At 41.0% G+C, this 17,987-nt stretch overlaps 1 protein-coding gene across 5 annotated transcripts in view; it reads left to right on the top strand.

The window, feature by feature from the left end:
- Positions 1-17,987, top strand: part of ST7 (suppression of tumorigenicity 7) — a 189,938-nt gene that overhangs the window by 130,869 nt on the left and 41,082 nt on the right. For all 5 annotated transcript variants that reach the window (XM_075599969.1, XM_075599973.1, XM_075599972.1 and 2 more), the window contains 4 exons: positions 4,113-4,188; positions 5,281-5,435; positions 10,979-11,076; positions 15,165-15,279. In XM_075599969.1, coding sequence (XP_075456084.1) covers positions 4,113-4,188; positions 5,281-5,435; positions 10,979-11,076; positions 15,165-15,279 — 444 coding nt within the window. The remainder of the gene's footprint in view (positions 1-4,112; positions 4,189-5,280; positions 5,436-10,978; positions 11,077-15,164; positions 15,280-17,987) is intronic.

Raw genomic sequence — 17,987 nt, 5'->3', positions numbered from 1 at the left:
ATGAATGTTGTTCTGACTAGGAATTTATTAAATGTATTTTATTTATATATTTTATTTTAAAGCGGGGTTGGAGGCGGGACTAGGGGCGGAGTTTGGGGCGGGACTAGGTGGCGAGTAGATTTTTTGGTTGGGCGAGTAGATTTTTGGGTGATTTGTCGAACACTGTATATATCCATATATCCAGATACATACCCAAATAAACCTTCACTTGTACATATATATATATATATATATATATATATATATATATATATATATATATATATATATATATATATATATACATACATGCCCATACATACGCATACACATATACATACATACCTGTACATAAACACCTATATATACATATAACCATATTCCTAAAAATACATATAACCATCTATGTGACATATATGTTAACATATACAGTACAGCTTATTTATCAGTAATATGCCCTTACTTGTATATACTTCATTATATATCTACAACTATTACATAGCTAATATATATCAAATGTATACTATGGCATCTGTGCTTAATACTCTGGATCCCCTCCTATGAATGTAGAAATTATATAAAATATATCATAATTAATTATATTATGAACCATGTTAATTAATGAATTATATACATTATATATATATTTTATTACTTATATTATAACCCTATCCACTTATATTCATGGTATAACCTTAAATTGCTGAATATAACAATATTTAAAGGGGCGGGCAGGGCGGACTCTTTATTTGCTGTGTTATTTTTTGGTAAACTATATGTGTGACTAAGTGACCCCAGTAGAGCACTTTGGGCTGGACTTCAGATTGTCTAGGGTGGTCGGAGGGGTGTGCTACCGTTTCAGCACTTCTCCCACCACCTCGCGACCCTCCCGGACAATCCCCGGCCTCCATCTTGGGTCCCGAGTGTTCAGTGCCTACGTCATCTAGTGGCGTCCGTGATCTTGCGAGAAGAGGGCGCCGGCGATGACGTCATCTCCTAAAGCGCGCGAAAGCCACTCTGCTTCCCGCGCGAGACCAGGAAGGAGCCTGGTAAGATGGCTGCCGTGTTAAAGTTGGGTGCATGTCAGCTCCAGGCGGGAAACGATATCCTACATACAGGGGACATCCAGGTAAGGCTGGTCCATGTCGGGGAGTCATCAATGTGGTATTCTGGCGGCACTCCGGCTCCTCTAGTGCAGGGCGGGGGTGTGTGAGTGCGGGATCTTGTATGGCATAGCACGCAGAGCTGTTTATTCTTTAGCAGGTCTAGTTGTCGTCCCGGTTGCGCCATCTTTGGTGGTTTTTCTGGTGCTCGAGGTGCCAGCGCGACTCCAGGTGGGTGTTGGGATGCTGGAACGGGTCGGAGAGATGTGGGGTGAATTATGGTTAGCCCCGGCGAGACCAAGTTTGGCTAAGAATCCCTCCCCTTCTTCCGCAGAGTGTGTGCTACTCCATTTTTAATGGATAGGAGGGCGCAGGGGAACAACCACCTATACCTCACGTTGTTATCCCTGAGAACCTTAGTGATGTGTGCTAAGGCTTTCCGTTTGATCAAGGTGGCCGGAGCTAGGTCTTGAAATATTTGTATTTTAACTCCTTCAAAGGCTAGGGAGTTATCCTCTCTGGCAAGCCTGCAGACCTCCTCCTTAGTGCGGAAATGGTGGAAGCGGGCCACAATGTCTCTTGGGGGGTCACCTTTCTGAGGCTTGCCACGGAGAGCTCTATGGCACCGGTCCAGTTTGATTTCAGACTCCGGTTTATCAGGGAAAATATGTTCCAGCCAGCTTTTTGTGAAATCTCAGGGTCGAGGACACTTTCTGGGACACCCCTCAGCCTTATACTGCACCTTCTGTCCCTATTCTCAGCATCCTCCACTTTATCTTCCAGAAATTTGATTCTGTCATTCATTGTGGAGACTTGATCCTGTGTCTGTGCAATGGTGGCTGTAGTTTCATCAGCGTTTCTGTCCAGGGTGTCAGTTCGCTCCCCAAGTGCGTCAACCTCCTTCCTAAGAGCCCATAATTCAGTCTTAAAGAATTTTTGCATCTTGGCACAAAATTCTTTCAAGTCCTTTCGTCTGACCATCTCCTCGTCCCTGTCATCCTCCTGGGAGGGATCACTGTCGGGGTCCATGTTAGCAAGCTGAGCGGGAAGCTTTGGTTTCTCCGCTGGTATCTCTGCTTTCTTTTTAAAATATGTAGTGACCGGTTGACTTTTAGCCTGCTGGCATCCTTGGGTGTTTATAGGTTTTTCTTTATGGTTTATATAGTTAGATCGTGGGATCTGTTGCTGTTATTAGCTTTATTAATGCCGGTGGGAGAGGAGCTCAGAAATCAAGGCTCCATCTTCCTCACCGTCGCCACCCCCTTCTCTGCAAAGTTCAATGCTCTCATTTTAAATGCTCTCATTTTAAACATAGTTTTAGTCCAAGCAGGTGATTTTTCTTTTGCAATTTATTTCTATTTTTAATACAGGATTGAAGCAGGGGGTCTCCGTAGCTAAACCCCCTTAATTGCAGCTGCGGGGACCCCCTGCTTCGCGAGATAGCTCCTGTAGAGGGTGACGGTAGCTGCTCGGCTTGCAGGGTTCATGTAATGACGGAGTTTCAAAGCTCCCGCACCCTGCGAGCCAATAGAAAGCTGTGACGTAATCCGGTATGGCTTCCTATTGGCAGGCGTGACGCAGGAGCTTTAAACTTTGCCAAGATACCGGCACACACTTTTGGAGGTCTGTATCTCGGAAAGCAGGGGGTTGCCGGGGCTGAAATATATGGGGTTCAGCTCAGTTGAACCCCTGCTTCAAACCTATGTTAAAAAAAAAAATAATAAATTAAAAAAGCGCATGAATTGTTTGGTTGTAGAACCAATATAATGCAGCAAAGTTTACATTAATATTGTATGGACCTGAACAACGCGAAGGATTAGAGTTGTGTTTCTCAACTGGGGTGCCGGGTAACCCTGATGCTATGAGCCTCTGCCAAGGGTGCGGTGGCCCCAGAGGAAAAGCTTGTCTGGCTGCTCTGCGGGTATGTCCCGCATTGTCTGGAGATGTAGAGGCTGCAATCCACCTCTCCTCTCTCAGCCCGGCACATAGGGAGCAGCCGCTTCATCTCAGGACAGGACGGGATCGCTGAACAGCTGACATTTCTGAGCTGTGGGGCGAGAGGATGTGGTAGTTTTGTGTGGGAAGGGCGAGGGAGGCTAGTGGGTGTGCTTTCTGGGGTTGGGGAGGTATGTAAAGTAAGTAAGAGAGGGGGGGTGTGAATGGGGTGTTTATAATTAAGAAAGTTGGTGAGTGTGCTGTGTGAGAATGGGGGAGACATTTGGAGTGTGTGGTGAGTATGATGTAAATGCGGAGTGTGTAAGTGAGTGGGTGTGTGCTTGTGAAAAGGAGGGCAAGTGTGTAACCGGGATGGGGGGGGGGGGGGGAGGGGAAATGAATGAGATCGTAAGAGCAGGGGTGCCACCGAAAAATTAGAAATCATTCACTGGTGTCCCTGCTCCAAACAAGGTTGGGAACCGTTGGATTAGAGGATTGTGTGACATTTTTATTTTGCCGCTCAATAGGATTAATTCGTGTGCCCGACTGCCTGCACTTAATGGCTACTTCATTCATTTTTAATCAGACACCTTAATGTAGAGAGATCCGTCATAGCTATAACATTACATTTATTTTAAATTGCACTCCCACCGAGTGCAGTAGTAACAGACGTTACCTGACTGACCAATTCAAGATGGGTTCTCTGGCTCAAGTATGTGATAACTTTACTGCCCTTATCTCTGGCTTTTCACTTCTCTCATCCTGTGATCTTCCCTAACTGGTTGAGCGAACAACATGCCAATCAGCCCCTGGATTCAGTGTTCCTGTTGGAAATGAAAACAAATGTTCTGCTTAATGTGTTTATTTAATCAATAAAATTATAGTTAACCTACTGAGCTGTGCATATTAAGCACTGACCTTCGTTCACTTTGGTTGCAAGTGGAACTCCACCTGTAATTGTTATGTTAAATAGCCACCATAGGTCCTTGGCAAGTAAACCTCCATATAAACTATATTTTGATACAACTGGGAATGCTGATGTAGTAATTACAAGCCTGGCTAATACTTGTGTTTCTTTGTGTTTGCGGTAAACAGTAATGCAAAAAGCCTGGAGGGAAAGAAACCCACAAGCCAGAATTTCGGCTGCACACGAAGCGTTGGAGTTAAATGAGTGAGTAACCATATTCGTAGCCTTCAAGTGTCTAATGACTTCAGTGAGCAAAATATTACCCATAACATGAATATTTTACTTGTTTACCAAAGCAACTGGAGTTTTTACTGTTCCGTGCAAGGAAATCGTGAAACCTCTATTTGCTGCCATTTCTTCACAGTTACGTACAAGAACATAGTTTGTCACAAAATGTCAGGAAATAGGGTTTTCTGTTGCGTACAAGAAAATAGATTGTTGAAAAAGCAAAGCTTTGAGAACCTCTTCAGTATTACAAAATACTTCATTTGCGACGACTATGTGAAAATATGGTATGGTGGGGGATATCTGTCTAGATAGCTCAATTAATTATTATTACTAGTAGTAGGTGTTCACCAATTTCTTGCAAACGGTGCCCGGGGACCCATTAGGACAATGGACAGTCATAATGCAGAGATGCATGTAGTAAACTTGTGTATATTATATATTTAAACAGGAGCAGTCATCTAGTTTGAGCTAATGGCAGTGATACAGTATGTGGAATTAGTACAATTTGGTTATGTAGTACTGCACCCAAGCATAAGACCAGACTATTTATGTTGTGGGTCTTCATGTCACGATTGGTACACAAGTAAGTTTTATGGTGAGTAAAAAAAGGGCCAAAAAATCCTCCCCTTACCCCCATGCAGCAATGATAAAGAACATGTCTGAGACCATTCCACAAACCTGCCTTACCCCATAATCACACAGTAAACCGTACTACCACTGCAGCAAAGTATTCTGGGTAATGACATGCCATAAGCTTATATGAATCCATGTTAGTGGTTAAGAAGCAAAAAATGACACGCTGCGAGTGCTCATTTGCATGTCATTACCCAGAATACTTTACTACAGTGTAAGCATGGTGGGCTGTGCGATTATGCGGTAAGGCAAGTTTGTGGACCAGTCTCAGACATGCGAACATGCTCATAAGTGTTCTTTATCATACAGTACACAGATAGAGAGCTTTGTTAATTGTTGTTTCACTTACATTTCACTTACAGTATATTTCCAATATATTGGTTCAGCTATTGCTAATATAAATTGTTGGATTTTATTATCTGCTGCTATTGACAGATGTGCCACTGCATTTATTCTCCTGGCTGAAGAAGAAACAACAACTATTGTTGAGGCAGAAAAGCTGTTTAAACAGGCGCTCAAGACCGGAGAAGGGTGTTACAGACGTAGCCAACAGTTACAGCATCACGGAGCTCAATACGAAGCTCAGCACAGTAAGAGCTTTTACTTCCATCTGAGGTTCACTGACACTCGAGACTAGAAAAAACAGGCTAATTTAATCATCTTAATACCCTATTGAGGAAGCAAACAGTAGTGAACTCTTGGAGATGCGCACCCCCAGACCTGAAGGACTACTCCTACACAAACGTGCATGGTTCATATTCACAAATAGACTATATATGTGTTTCTCGACAGTAAACTATCTGGGAATGAAACTTACCAAATAATACTCTACCTTATATCAGGCCAATTTCTCATAGATTCCCTGTATCAAATATATATTTTTTAAATTGGACTCATGGTCGCATTATTCCATATCCTGAATAGGGAGGTTATCTGCTCTTAAGATTACACTCCTGCCAAAAATTCTATATTTATTCAGAGCACTGCTGATTTCTATCAGATCAAAATGCCTGATGAGCCTTCAAATTAATACAGTATGTTCACATTTCTTTGGAAAGGGAAAAAACCCCACAATAAATAGAAAAGTACTAATTAGACCGAGGGCGGCGGGAGGATTGGTGGGACCATGTCCAGAGATATCTGGCTGCACAAATCACCCTACTGACAGTATGGTATGCAGCACCTCACCAACTCATCAAGATGGGTTGATTTAGAAAATGCCCATGTCGTTTTTCAAATAGTTTGGCCTTATTATGGCTCTCTTAAAAGATCAAACTGGATATGTGTAAAACCCTATTAACTATCACCCATTCCCTGAAATATGGGATCAAGTTGGTCTGGAGAGGGGCCTCACCACCACGCACACAGGAATGCTGCCTATATTTGGGCATCCCAATTTCCTCTCTGACTTGTAGCAGGGCTGTTCTCCTCCTTGTGGACTAAAAACAGAATATGCAGAGCATAGGATCTGATGACAGGTTCCGGTGATAGGTCTTTTGCAGATCCCAGAGAAGAAAATCAGATTCAAAATACTGAATTTCTAAGATCTTCTCAGATCAGATAATATCTCTCATATTGGTACTCTGAACGCCCGATGCAGCAGGGTACAGTTTTTGAGGTGATCTGTCTTTTCACACCCTTCGACCATCTCATTACTATATCAAGAGCTCTTACCCAGTACAGGAGATACAGAAAAGTTACACATCATACAATGGGAGGCAGATGTAGGAGAACTATTGGAAATACAGGAATGGGCTACTATGTCGAATTTCACTAAATATATTTGTCACGGGAGACCAGGTTATTTACACCTTTTTACCACGATCATTCATTGAACAAAACAAGGTAATGAAATAAATTGTAGTTTATTCGGCATAAATTCGCTTGCACACAATGATACACAAAACACAGACAAAAAGACACACTTACTTTCTGACTGGGGTCGAAAACTAGACTTTCCTATGTGCAAGAAACTCTATGGGAGAGTTTTACCCTGAACAGGACTTAGATCGGAATCTCCGGGAACCCAAATCGGCATAAAATTCCATATGCCACTGCTACATTCTGTTCTGAGAACTTGGTCCCACCTGACCGCGAGTTAGCCCAAATCTCCTGGCACTCAAATCAGCATAAAATCCCAGCCGCGTCTGCTACGATCGATTCTGAGAACTTGGATGCAAAATGCTGGACTTGGTCTCTGGCGGGCAGGCTTTGCAGATTTAAAATCGAAGCCGGTTGCTCTGATATTCACACAGAAGCAACTTTGAAAAGCCTGCCCACGCTCTTGCTACCGGAGAACACAAATCTGATTGGCTCATCGATTCTTATAGTATTTTCAGTTTCATTCACAAAACTGAGCAGCCAATCAGCGCGTTGGAACTTTGCCAAGCAGCCACTCGGAGCCAAGCCGGCTAGAAAAGCTGGGTCAGCGGGAAATCTGAAACATGCGCAAGCCTGCCACCTCTCTCCCTGGCTATCTCAATGCCACCTGCTGGGCAGGCTCCACCAGGTCTAGCAGAACAAGTGGCATTCCGGAGGATTGCCATTGCTCCGGACCTGGTACTCCGCCTTTCCCCGCTGACCAAATGCTATTCACACCTCTGGGCATCCTGTGGTTGCTTTGAACTCGATGTTCAGCAGACTTACCGGCGCCTATTGGTTACCTCGGGTAGCCTGTTTGGACATCGGTTCCGAATGTAAAAAGCACATTACATTATATTAAAGTGTATTTTAATACACTTCCTTCTGAGTCTTACGGTTACAGGTGACAGAAAAGGAAAAATATTGTTGTTTTATTTATATCTGCCTTATTCCCAACACACTTTCCTTTGGACTCAGTTTGGATTCTCAGAGTCCCACCTCAACCTTGTATACGGTTGGGGCACCCACAACAATATTCTGGTTGTGAGTCACCTTGGCACTAGCTGGGGTACCCCCCTTAACCTAGGGATTCCCACAGCTACAGGAATAAATATTCATCTCTGTGCCTCATTCTCCTTTCTGGGCTGTGCTGAAGCGGGGTACTCTAGTGGTGAGTCGCGCTTTCTTTTTCAAGGGGAGGTATTGCTGGGACAATGTGCCTACATGTATCTGAGAATCAGGCATGATTCCCGGGTGCATTTATGGGGGAACTGACAACAGCGGACCCCAACCACCTAGGCACATTCTGACAACGGTTCCTCCCCAAAAACCCCCTTGAAACTCATACGCTAGCAATCCCTGCTTGATTGCATGCCCGGAAAGGGATATACACAAAAATGCTTTTAATACATGCAGTATAACAGTGATACAATGTTACTGGGTCCAAGAGCGGACTCTGGGACCCTTATACACAGATCAGGGGTAACCAGAATGGGCTTGACCTTTATTAGAGAGTCTGGTTACCCCCTCCCGTCACAATATTGGTGAAGGAAAACAATTACAAACTCCTATATATAAGTGGTACTTGACCCTAGACCATATAGATAAATATCATAAACAAACTTCCTACCTATGCTTCTGGCGATGTACACAGAGAGGGACCTTTTTTCACATATGTTGGGAGTGCCCAGTGATAACAAAAAAAAACTCTGGACAGAGGTGTATGGACTCCTTGTAGACACTCTAGGGACACCGTTAATCCCTTCCCCATGGGATGTACTTTGACATAAAAGGCCTATTGGGACTAACAGTAGACAGAGGAACCTTATTGCGGCAGCTTGGAAAGAGCCTGCCCCTTGTCTCGCTGTAGTCATTACAAGGGTATGGAATATTATGACCCTAGAAAAACTTATGGCCTGGACCAATGATTCTTCAAGCAAACATTTGGTGACTTGGAACCCCTGGGTTTTGAGATGGGAATATTCTACATTTGACAGGTCTTCCATGTAGCTACAGTATAAGCAATTATGCTGTATTGAGAGACTCCAAGCTCATATTGTTGCATAGAGCTCTTGTAATTGTATTTATACCGACCCTGCTGCATAAAAGTAACATGACAGAATTGATGTCTTGTACACCTACGAAATCTGCAGAATTTCCTGCCCCCTTTCCGATATTACTCTGCCCTCTTAATTTGAAAATGTGATTCTTTTTTGTACAATTTGTTATCTCCTTTTAACTCTCTACGTTTCTAAACCTTTTTTATGTTTGTACCCCTATAAAACATTAAAATAAAAAACCTTTATGATAAAAAAAAAAAAAAACCAGGCTAATAATCAACATGCAAAAGGTTGGCTACAAGAAAAGGAGAGATTTTGGGTGCAGTGGTTTAAAAAGGGAGAAATCGTTCAATTACCCTTAAAAGCGCAATGAGAAAAGGTCACGTAATTGCACACATCACGCACCATATATTTTGCAAGACAAATACATTGCTATACGTATATAGAACTTATTAGGTCAGTAGACACTGATTGGAATTAAAACGGCGTTTACTTTCCCTGCTATTTTAAATGAATGAACATTTCTATAAGAAACAACGATACAAACCGGCGCCTTGAAGTCCAATAATAGAACTAATATGGAGTCCAAAAGATAACAGCAATGTCCAATGGAAAGAAATCCAATCCTTAACTTCAGGCTCCACAGCAAGGATTTACATGTGTAGGTAAAGGAGAGAAGAGGAAAAAAATCATAGTGCAACTTTGTTATAAACAAGACACCCAAGACATGACAAACATAGAACAATGACAGATAGGCTGATAAATAATAAAAAGAGTATATTTAATGAAACAACAATAAAAATGCCTGTAGCAGATATCGGATCCGGTGGTAAAACCGGAATCCTACTTACAAGACATCCAATAAATACAGGCAGGAATAAACGATATGTGTGCTCCGGCAGCAGCTCCGGCAATCAGGGGAGACTCCAAATGCTTCCTTCGTGCTGAATCACCATAAGCGTTACCACGGGTTAGTTTCTGGTTCTCCTGCTGCCGTCTGCCGCTCCGTTACCGGAAACAAGTCACTGGGGGCGGTACAACTAGCTGGAACTCCCTTCTCCTTTCCCTGAAGAAGTGCGCATGCGCACGAAACGCGTTGGGCAGTTTGTGAGAGTGATTGCCTTGAGCAGACTACTACAGGAGCGCGATCGAATATAGAAGCAGGAGAAGGGAGTTCCGGCTAGTTGTCCCGCCCCCAGTGACGTGTTTCCGGTAACGGAGCGGCAGACGGCAGCAGGAGAACCAGAGACTAACCCGTGGTAACGCTTATGGTGATTCAGCACGAAGGAAGCATTTGGAGTCTCCCCTGATTGCCGCGTGTTTATCAGAAGCTGCTGCCGGAGCACACATATCGTTTATTCATGCCTGTATTTATTGGACGTCTTGTAAGTAGGATTCCGGTTTTACCACCGGATCCGATATCTGCTACAGGCATTTTTATTGTTGTTTCATTAAATATACTCTTTTTATTATTTATCAGCCTATCTGTCATTGTTCTATGTTTGTCATGTCTTGTGTGTCTTGTTTATAACAAAGTTGCACTATGATTTTTTTCCTCTTCTCTCCTTTATCTACTGTACACATGTAAATCCTTGCTGTGGAGCCTGAAGTTAAGGATTGGATTTCTTTCCATTGGACATTGCTGTTATCTTTTGGACTCCATATTAGTTCTATTATTGGACTTTAAGGCGCCGGTTTGTATCGTTGTTTCTTGTTGTTTTTTCACTAATTGTGTTTTGGGTTAGTTTAATCTGGCAGCCTTGCCCTATATTTAATAGGTTTTGGGTGTATTACCACACACCTTTATCACGTATATTTGTAGCACTGTATTTTTCATGCACATTTATTTTTAGTCTTTTAGCGCTATCCACACCATCTCTTTTTTTTGTATACATTTCTATAAGAACTAATGGTCGGGTTAACATTTTTTTTCCTCATTCTATTTGGCTTGACATGTTCCATTTTGTGACACATCGAGAGCTTTAATTTTACGCCTTCGCTTTTCTTTTCAACATTTTTGCTAATTAATAATTAGAGCTATACCACAGCTCGGATATGATATATTTTAGCCGATAAATAGAAATTAATTTTCAATGCTTATCATATTTTTTTTTTTTTACTCTAAACCATATTTGTATTACTTTCCACTTTGTTGTGGTGTTGTTTACTCAGTGGTTTTTAGCAGTACGGTATGGTTTTTCTTTTTCTTACAGGACGGGACACAAATGTACTTGTGTACATTAAAAGGAGGCTGGCGATGTGTGCACGGAAGCTGGGAAGGACCAGGGAAGCTGTGAAAATGATGAGAGATGTGAGTATACATTTGTATTCAGAGGATCCCATTTTGTGAGGGCTCTTGCTCTTATTTGCGGCGTTTGCTCTACATAAACTAATGTTAACTATTTAAAACAGAACTGTAGTCCTATTTAAAGTTGCCAAAATATAGCTGGTCCGACAAGGTACAGTTATGCCAAGAAAAATGATACACAAACAGCATTCATTGTGCTTCCCATTAACATCAACTTTGCATTTGGGATCATACCATACACAGAGATTGTGCTCCACCTGTTTAAAGTTATGAGGAAGTGGAGGTAAATCGTGTTGTGCAAACCCTCACTTTAATGATGCGGTGTGTATTATGTCCTGAGTTATGATGGTGATATTAAACTAAACTAAAACATATACTAAAGCGCTCAACCTATTAACCTAACTTAACTACCTACTTGTGATATATAAGTCTCTAATTATTAATTCCTCTATATATGAATTTATAATGATTATGAACTGAATCCTGCAATCTAATTATTAAACTGAGGAAGTGGCTGCCTATGGACGAGAATGACACACCTATCCACAAGGAATGCAAAATCAATACTGAACAAACACTACAAAACATACAATAAACATAAATGTCCTTGGCGCACTATCTGGTGAATAACCTGACAGTCAAAGAAGTCCAATTGGTCCTTGATGATAGGGATATTAAATCCGGAATCCAATCTTTTCTGGAGGTCCTTAGAGGTAGTTGAATCAAATCTGTGTTGATATAAAAGACAGAACAACCATTGCGCAGTACTTCTGGTCAAACTTCAACTCCCCCACCGTTGCCAGCTACTTACATAAAAATGATTATAAAAGGGCCTCAAAAGGTATCTTTCACTTCTTCCCCGTCACCTTAATTCTGCTATGTTGCCAGGTGGGATGACTCCTCTGATAAGAGGGAGGCCTCTCTCCAGCGTGATACCGGAAAATAAGGGAATAGGGCCAATGGTATGATACCGTCACAAGTTTAATATAATAAAAACAAGACTATAAACCAGTGCACTCACATGCCTATAGTCCCTATGTGCGTGGTACAATGTGCCGTCCGCTTGCGTGGCAGGATGCTGGGTTGCTGCAGATAGGGGTGAGATTCAGCGTGTGTCCCCGCTTCGTGGCCTCGATTCGGAGCGCCTCGTCTCACACCGATGACGTCACTGCTCAAGCTCCCCTTCTCCTCCGTGCATGCGTGGACGTAAGCAACGTAACACTGCTACAGAAACTCCACCCTACGCGCGTTTCGTGACTGCTGACGTCACTTCCTCAGGGGCAATCATGTCCTGAGTTATGTCCTAATTTTATAGTAGAGTAAAGATAGGCCAGGTTTGCACATTTTGTTGTTTTGTATGGGTTATACTCTATGGTGCATAACGGTCCACTCATTGATGCTATTTTAATGTTCCTTGCATACTGGTCATGCTGGGAAGATGCTGCAGGCTTATAACGCCTTTGGCCAAAGGGTTTAACTAAATGACACTTATTCATGAGAATACGAACATTGAAGTATTTACAGATGCAGCGGCGAAATACAGCAGAGCACACGAAAACGGCTCCGTGATTTGTTCGAATAACGGCCGCTGCATCTGTAACTGTGTATTTTGTCACATTGGATGTAGCATTGAATAGTTTTGTCTTTTGTTGTATAGATTTGGCCACGCTCGGTAGCACTCCTTTTGACACTAATGTATATAATGTGGTGGGTTCTGGGGTTAGAGCTTGCTGGGGTTGTGTGGTTATTAATTTTCATTTTCAACTGGTATTAGTTGATTGGAGGTTAGTGGCCCCTCCTCCCAGGGTTTAAGCTCACCCCTCCCCACTTTTTGAGTAGCAGGTTTTCCATGTGCCTGTGCAGGACAGGTCCATTGTGGCCATTCTCCCTTCACTGCAGAGGTTAATGAGAATTTTCACAGGTAGTGTTAGGATCTGCATACTGGTCATGCTGGGAAGTGGCTGCAGGCTTATAACGCTTTGGCCAAAGGGTTTAACTAAATGACCCTTATTCATGAGAATACTAACATTGAAGTATTTAACTATGTATTTTGTCACATTGGATGTAGCATTGAGTATTTTTGTCTTTTGTTCTTTACTTATTGTATTTAACACTATAGTCCCTTGTCGCATGCCAACTTTATCCCATCACTTGCAGTGAATATTAGACACATTTTGTCCATAGTCTAGCTCTAACAGACTGAATTTACACAGGTTTTTGCTGGCCAACTGTTTCTTATTAAAAGGACCACTTAAGCTTTAAAGGAGTCAACGACAGCCCTCATCCCAATCTCTACATTTGTTTCAATCACATCAGTTTGTTAGGAATAAGATCACCACTCAATATGGCAGTGCCCAATAACCCAGCACCTCTGCAATCTAAGCAGCAGCTTTGTGTCCATCCGATTCCCTACCCTAACCTGATGCTACTTTAAGAAGCAGTTTCTCCTAGTCATTTTTTTGTTTTAGACCTCCATTTATTTAAAATGGAACCAGGACTCTCCCTAAGCCAGGCATCACTGTTTTCAACTCCAGGCACTCCCCTCAGTTCACGCAATACTTACCGATGAATACTTTCCGGGGAAGTTACACAAAATGGTTGGCAAAATCTTTGGCCAATAGGAAACTGCAGCATCATCAGTTGTGGTTCCAACTGGATGGTCATTTAAATGCCCTTTAAAAAACAGGAAGTAATACCGATTTACTTCACCAGTAAGTATTTGGGAGCCAGGGCTGGAGCTGAAAATAGTCCGGAGTACCACCCAAATCCAATTCTGTACAAACAAAAATGGAGGCTGGTTAGGGTGACTTTCTCCTTTTAATGGCACTCCGTAAAGCAGCCATCATATTTGAGAGGATGCTCCCACAACTGTTTTCTTTATCTAGAGTCTTAATTTGCCTTCTTTTGTCCTCTGGTGCTCATCAGAGGGAATAGTTATTCTTTCCTTTAAAAAAAAGCTTGCGTTCACACTATTATCTCTTCAACCTTCTCTTGTGGTAAATACATTTGTTTTGAGAGTACGAGTTGCCAGGTTTCTCCCTATGTGGGAGAGCACAATTTTAAACCCAGTGTCGGCTGCTTGTGACCATTGGAAAAGTCTTCTTGTGGACCAGGTACTAAAACATGATTGTAAACTTTTTAGGTATTTGATTAATTTCCCCTGGTTTATATAGCATACAAAATAAATGGGATAGAATGAAACACCTCTCAGTAATTCTAAAATATTAATAAAGGGGGAAAAAATACTACCTTACATTGATTGAAGCATTAAAGTAATTTAATCTCCACAATTCAGATGAGCCTTTTCTTACGGTAAAGTTCATTACACACACTTCATGCTGCAATGCTTTGGCTTTCCAGAATTCATACACAGCCGGCAGCCACACTAACTGACACATTAACTAACTGGGCTATGAATGGCTGTCCTGTAACACCATTGATAAACAAACTTGTAAGTGCATTACTAGTGGCATTTCATGACCCACTAAGTTCTAGTTCAACAAAACCCAGTTAAATCAGGGTGCATAACGTAGAAGTTACCTAAAACAGGGACAGCCGTTGTGGTCCCTAAGTTAACATGATGGACACAGTGCTACGTATATGTAAAAATAACTTCCAACCTACATCTCATCAGCGTAGACTTAACATGTCGTTATTGTATCAGAACGCTGCGTTATCTTCCAATAACATGACGTTATGCAAGTCTTGGCCTTGCTTCTATCCATATCCAGAAATAGGGCTGTTGCTGAAGTGCAGATCTAGAGCCCCATTAAGTGACTTAACAAAGGTTTGCGGATCTAAGCCTCAGTGAGTGTTTATTGCTCTGTTGATGACCCACGGATTACTAATTTCTGACATTTGCAATAATGGTAACAGGGGGTTACCATATCCCTCCTCACTTCGTGTTTACTGAACTACTGGGACATTACAATGTGTATTGTTTATGTAAACAAGACACTAAGCACAGAAAATAGTCTAGAAATGTTTTTGCCGTGAATAGGCTACGTTTCTAATTGAGAGTTTCTTGCTTTGCTCTGGTTGAATGAAACGTTGCTGTTGAAACATCTCTGTGTTTGTCCCATTTCTTTTAGTTAATGAAGGAGTTCCCACTGCTGAGCATGTTCAACATCCATGAGAACTTGTTAGAAGCTCTGTTGGAGCTACAGGCCTATGCAGATGTACAAGCCGTTTTAGCAAAGTATGACGGTAAGTATATTTGTTTGTTTTTAAGAACAATATTCCAGTCCCTATGAAATACTTATGCAATAAGATTAATGTGGATGCATTCTATGTCCTAATGGAATTAAACACCAATCGCACTTTTACTTGCTTGCTTTTCAAATTGCCCTTGCATTATTTTCTGTTAATCATGATGTTGTCATCAGTTGTGAAATTGCCTATCACAAAGTGCACTAGGGTGGCTGTTAAAATCCCCACGGCAGAGATTCGTCAATGTAACTTGCAATACACCAGTAGTAATTAGAAAATAATGCTGTTAAAAAGCATTTTAGTATCATTAAAGAAAATGATGATGATCTGCAGTCTTTCTATTAAAACGACTTTATGCCTTCGCTGATAATTGTATCAATAGATTCATTATCATGATTTATTGTAACGCCAAGTATATTTTTACATGGAACTAATGGCTTATGCCCCCTTATGCCTGAGGAAGAGTGTGTGTGTGTGTGTGTGTGTGTGTGTGTGTGTTGCTTCTTTTTTAACCCCCCCCCCCCCCCCTTCACCACCATATTGCAGTATAATTGTTGTGGAACTGCATCTAGTAAATTGTTAATGTATTGTTTTCTTTTCTATGATACATGATCCTATATGAAGAAGGCCTGGCAGGGTAATAGTGACATAGTATCTCACTGCGGATGCACAATAATTTTTTTTAAAGGGGAAATTCCTCCAAAGTACTGTACACTTTTGCCCCAGCAGTGACGTGTATGAGGAGTTACATCTGGGTGACCGATGCATTTTTTTAAATCTAAATCTGCCCATACAAAGCCCTCCTTTCCCCCATCCCTGCCCTTACCTTTATTGGCTCTCGGATAAGGACCGGGGGAGCTACAAGTAACGCTAATACTTCATTAGGAAATACTTCCACATTCTCAGGCTCTACCATAAGATATGCAATTTGTAACTATCAAGGAAACCGGGGCAGCCACATGTTTGTATTCACACCTTTAAATTATTTACAAAAGCTTGTGTTTTGGCTAGAGACGTGGGTTTGCAACTTTAAAAAAAACCTGCCAATGTATATGTATTTATGAGGAGTTGTCCTGTATCCCCCAGTAGCTACACCCATGAACAAATACAAATATGTCCTGCGTACTCCTTTAAAGCTGCCAGTTTAAAAATTGCATTTATTTTTTCCATTCAATATGTGCATCAATCTGCACACTGACAAGTGATTAGCTAAGTTGCCAATTGATCCGTTCTTCTGTAATCGATTGGCGAAGATTTGGCTCGGGGGGTTCACTAAATCACTGTCAGTGCAGCAGAAGAGTACCCAAGATGCAAAGTTCTGTGTGGAAGATCATGTGACCAGGCAGGCACTAGATACAATTGGTGCACTGCTATAGAGAGGGCAAAAGGGGTGTGCCAGACCCTGGCTCAGAAGAAGGGAATGTGACTTTGGAAATGGTTGCTATAGAAACACAAATGCTTGTTACATTAGAATACATTATTTCAATTTAAAAAATATATATTTTTTGTTTGTTTTTAAATGCTACAAATATGTTTTCATAGTACCAAGCTGATTTATTAAAAATAAAAAAAACAATAAAAAAAAACATGTAGGATATTGCTTGAACTGCAGCTTTAAACTGGGCCTTGCATATTGGAAAAACAGCAAGAGTTGGACGTTTCCTTGCATTTTGTGAAAAAATAGCACTTTTTATATTGAGAAATCCCACATTCTCTAAAGTCCACATTGGTTTTTCTTCTTTTTATCTTCATTACGGAGCTGCGTCTCTTGCTGGACTTGTTCCTGAGGTTCTCAGGGCAAAGTTGTTGTACTGATCAACTTTGGGATTATTTAGATATGACTTCTAAGACTATATATATATATATATATATATATATATATATATATATGTATGTGTATATATATATATACAGTGTTCGACAAACCTATACATTTGCTCGCCCCGGGCGAGTAAATATTGGCCCAAGAAGCACACGTTTGGTACTAGGTGGTGAGTAGATTTTTTTGTGTGGCGAGTAGATTTTTTGGTGATTTGTCAACCACTGTATATATATATATATATATATATATATATATATATATATATATATATATATATATATATATATATCTCTATATATATATTGACAGATCTGATATAGACCTTAAAGTATTAACGATTTAAAGATTGAGATAATATATATGAAGGAACAAAAATTGTAGCGCCAGAGTAGGACTGCAAGTGTTATAACTATTGGGTGACTATAGTATTAAAAACTAATTGTGTATTTGTGGTGCAAAAAATATATATATAATGAAATTTAAGATTGAAAATACAATAGAAAATACATACATATATCAATAAACTAAATAATGATACACAAATAAGTTGAGTGCAAAAAAGGAATACTAAAGTGCAAAAAATACAAAAAGAAAAATAGAAATACAAATGTAAATAAATAAATAAAGTCCAACCAGTCCTTTAAATGTTAGTCCATAGATGGAGGTAGAAAATGCTGACAAAGGGGGTTCTCCGGCTGCTCTCACACGGGATAAACCACATCCAGAAGTATCTACAAACAGAAAGAGAGAGAGCGCACGCCCCATAGCATAACACTGTGTATTTATTATGAAAAAAAGGAAGGGGAAGGGGGGGGGGGAGGAATCACACTCACAGGATAAAAATGGTTAAAAGGCAATTTGTGATTATATCACCACCATCCGG

The sequence above is a fragment of the Ascaphus truei genome, chromosome 5 (genome assembly GCF_040206685.1).
Source record: "Ascaphus truei isolate aAscTru1 chromosome 5, aAscTru1.hap1, whole genome shotgun sequence".
Classification (NCBI taxonomy): domain Eukaryota; kingdom Metazoa; phylum Chordata; class Amphibia; order Anura; family Ascaphidae; genus Ascaphus; species Ascaphus truei.
This window is presented reverse-complemented; position numbering and strand designations above follow the sequence as displayed.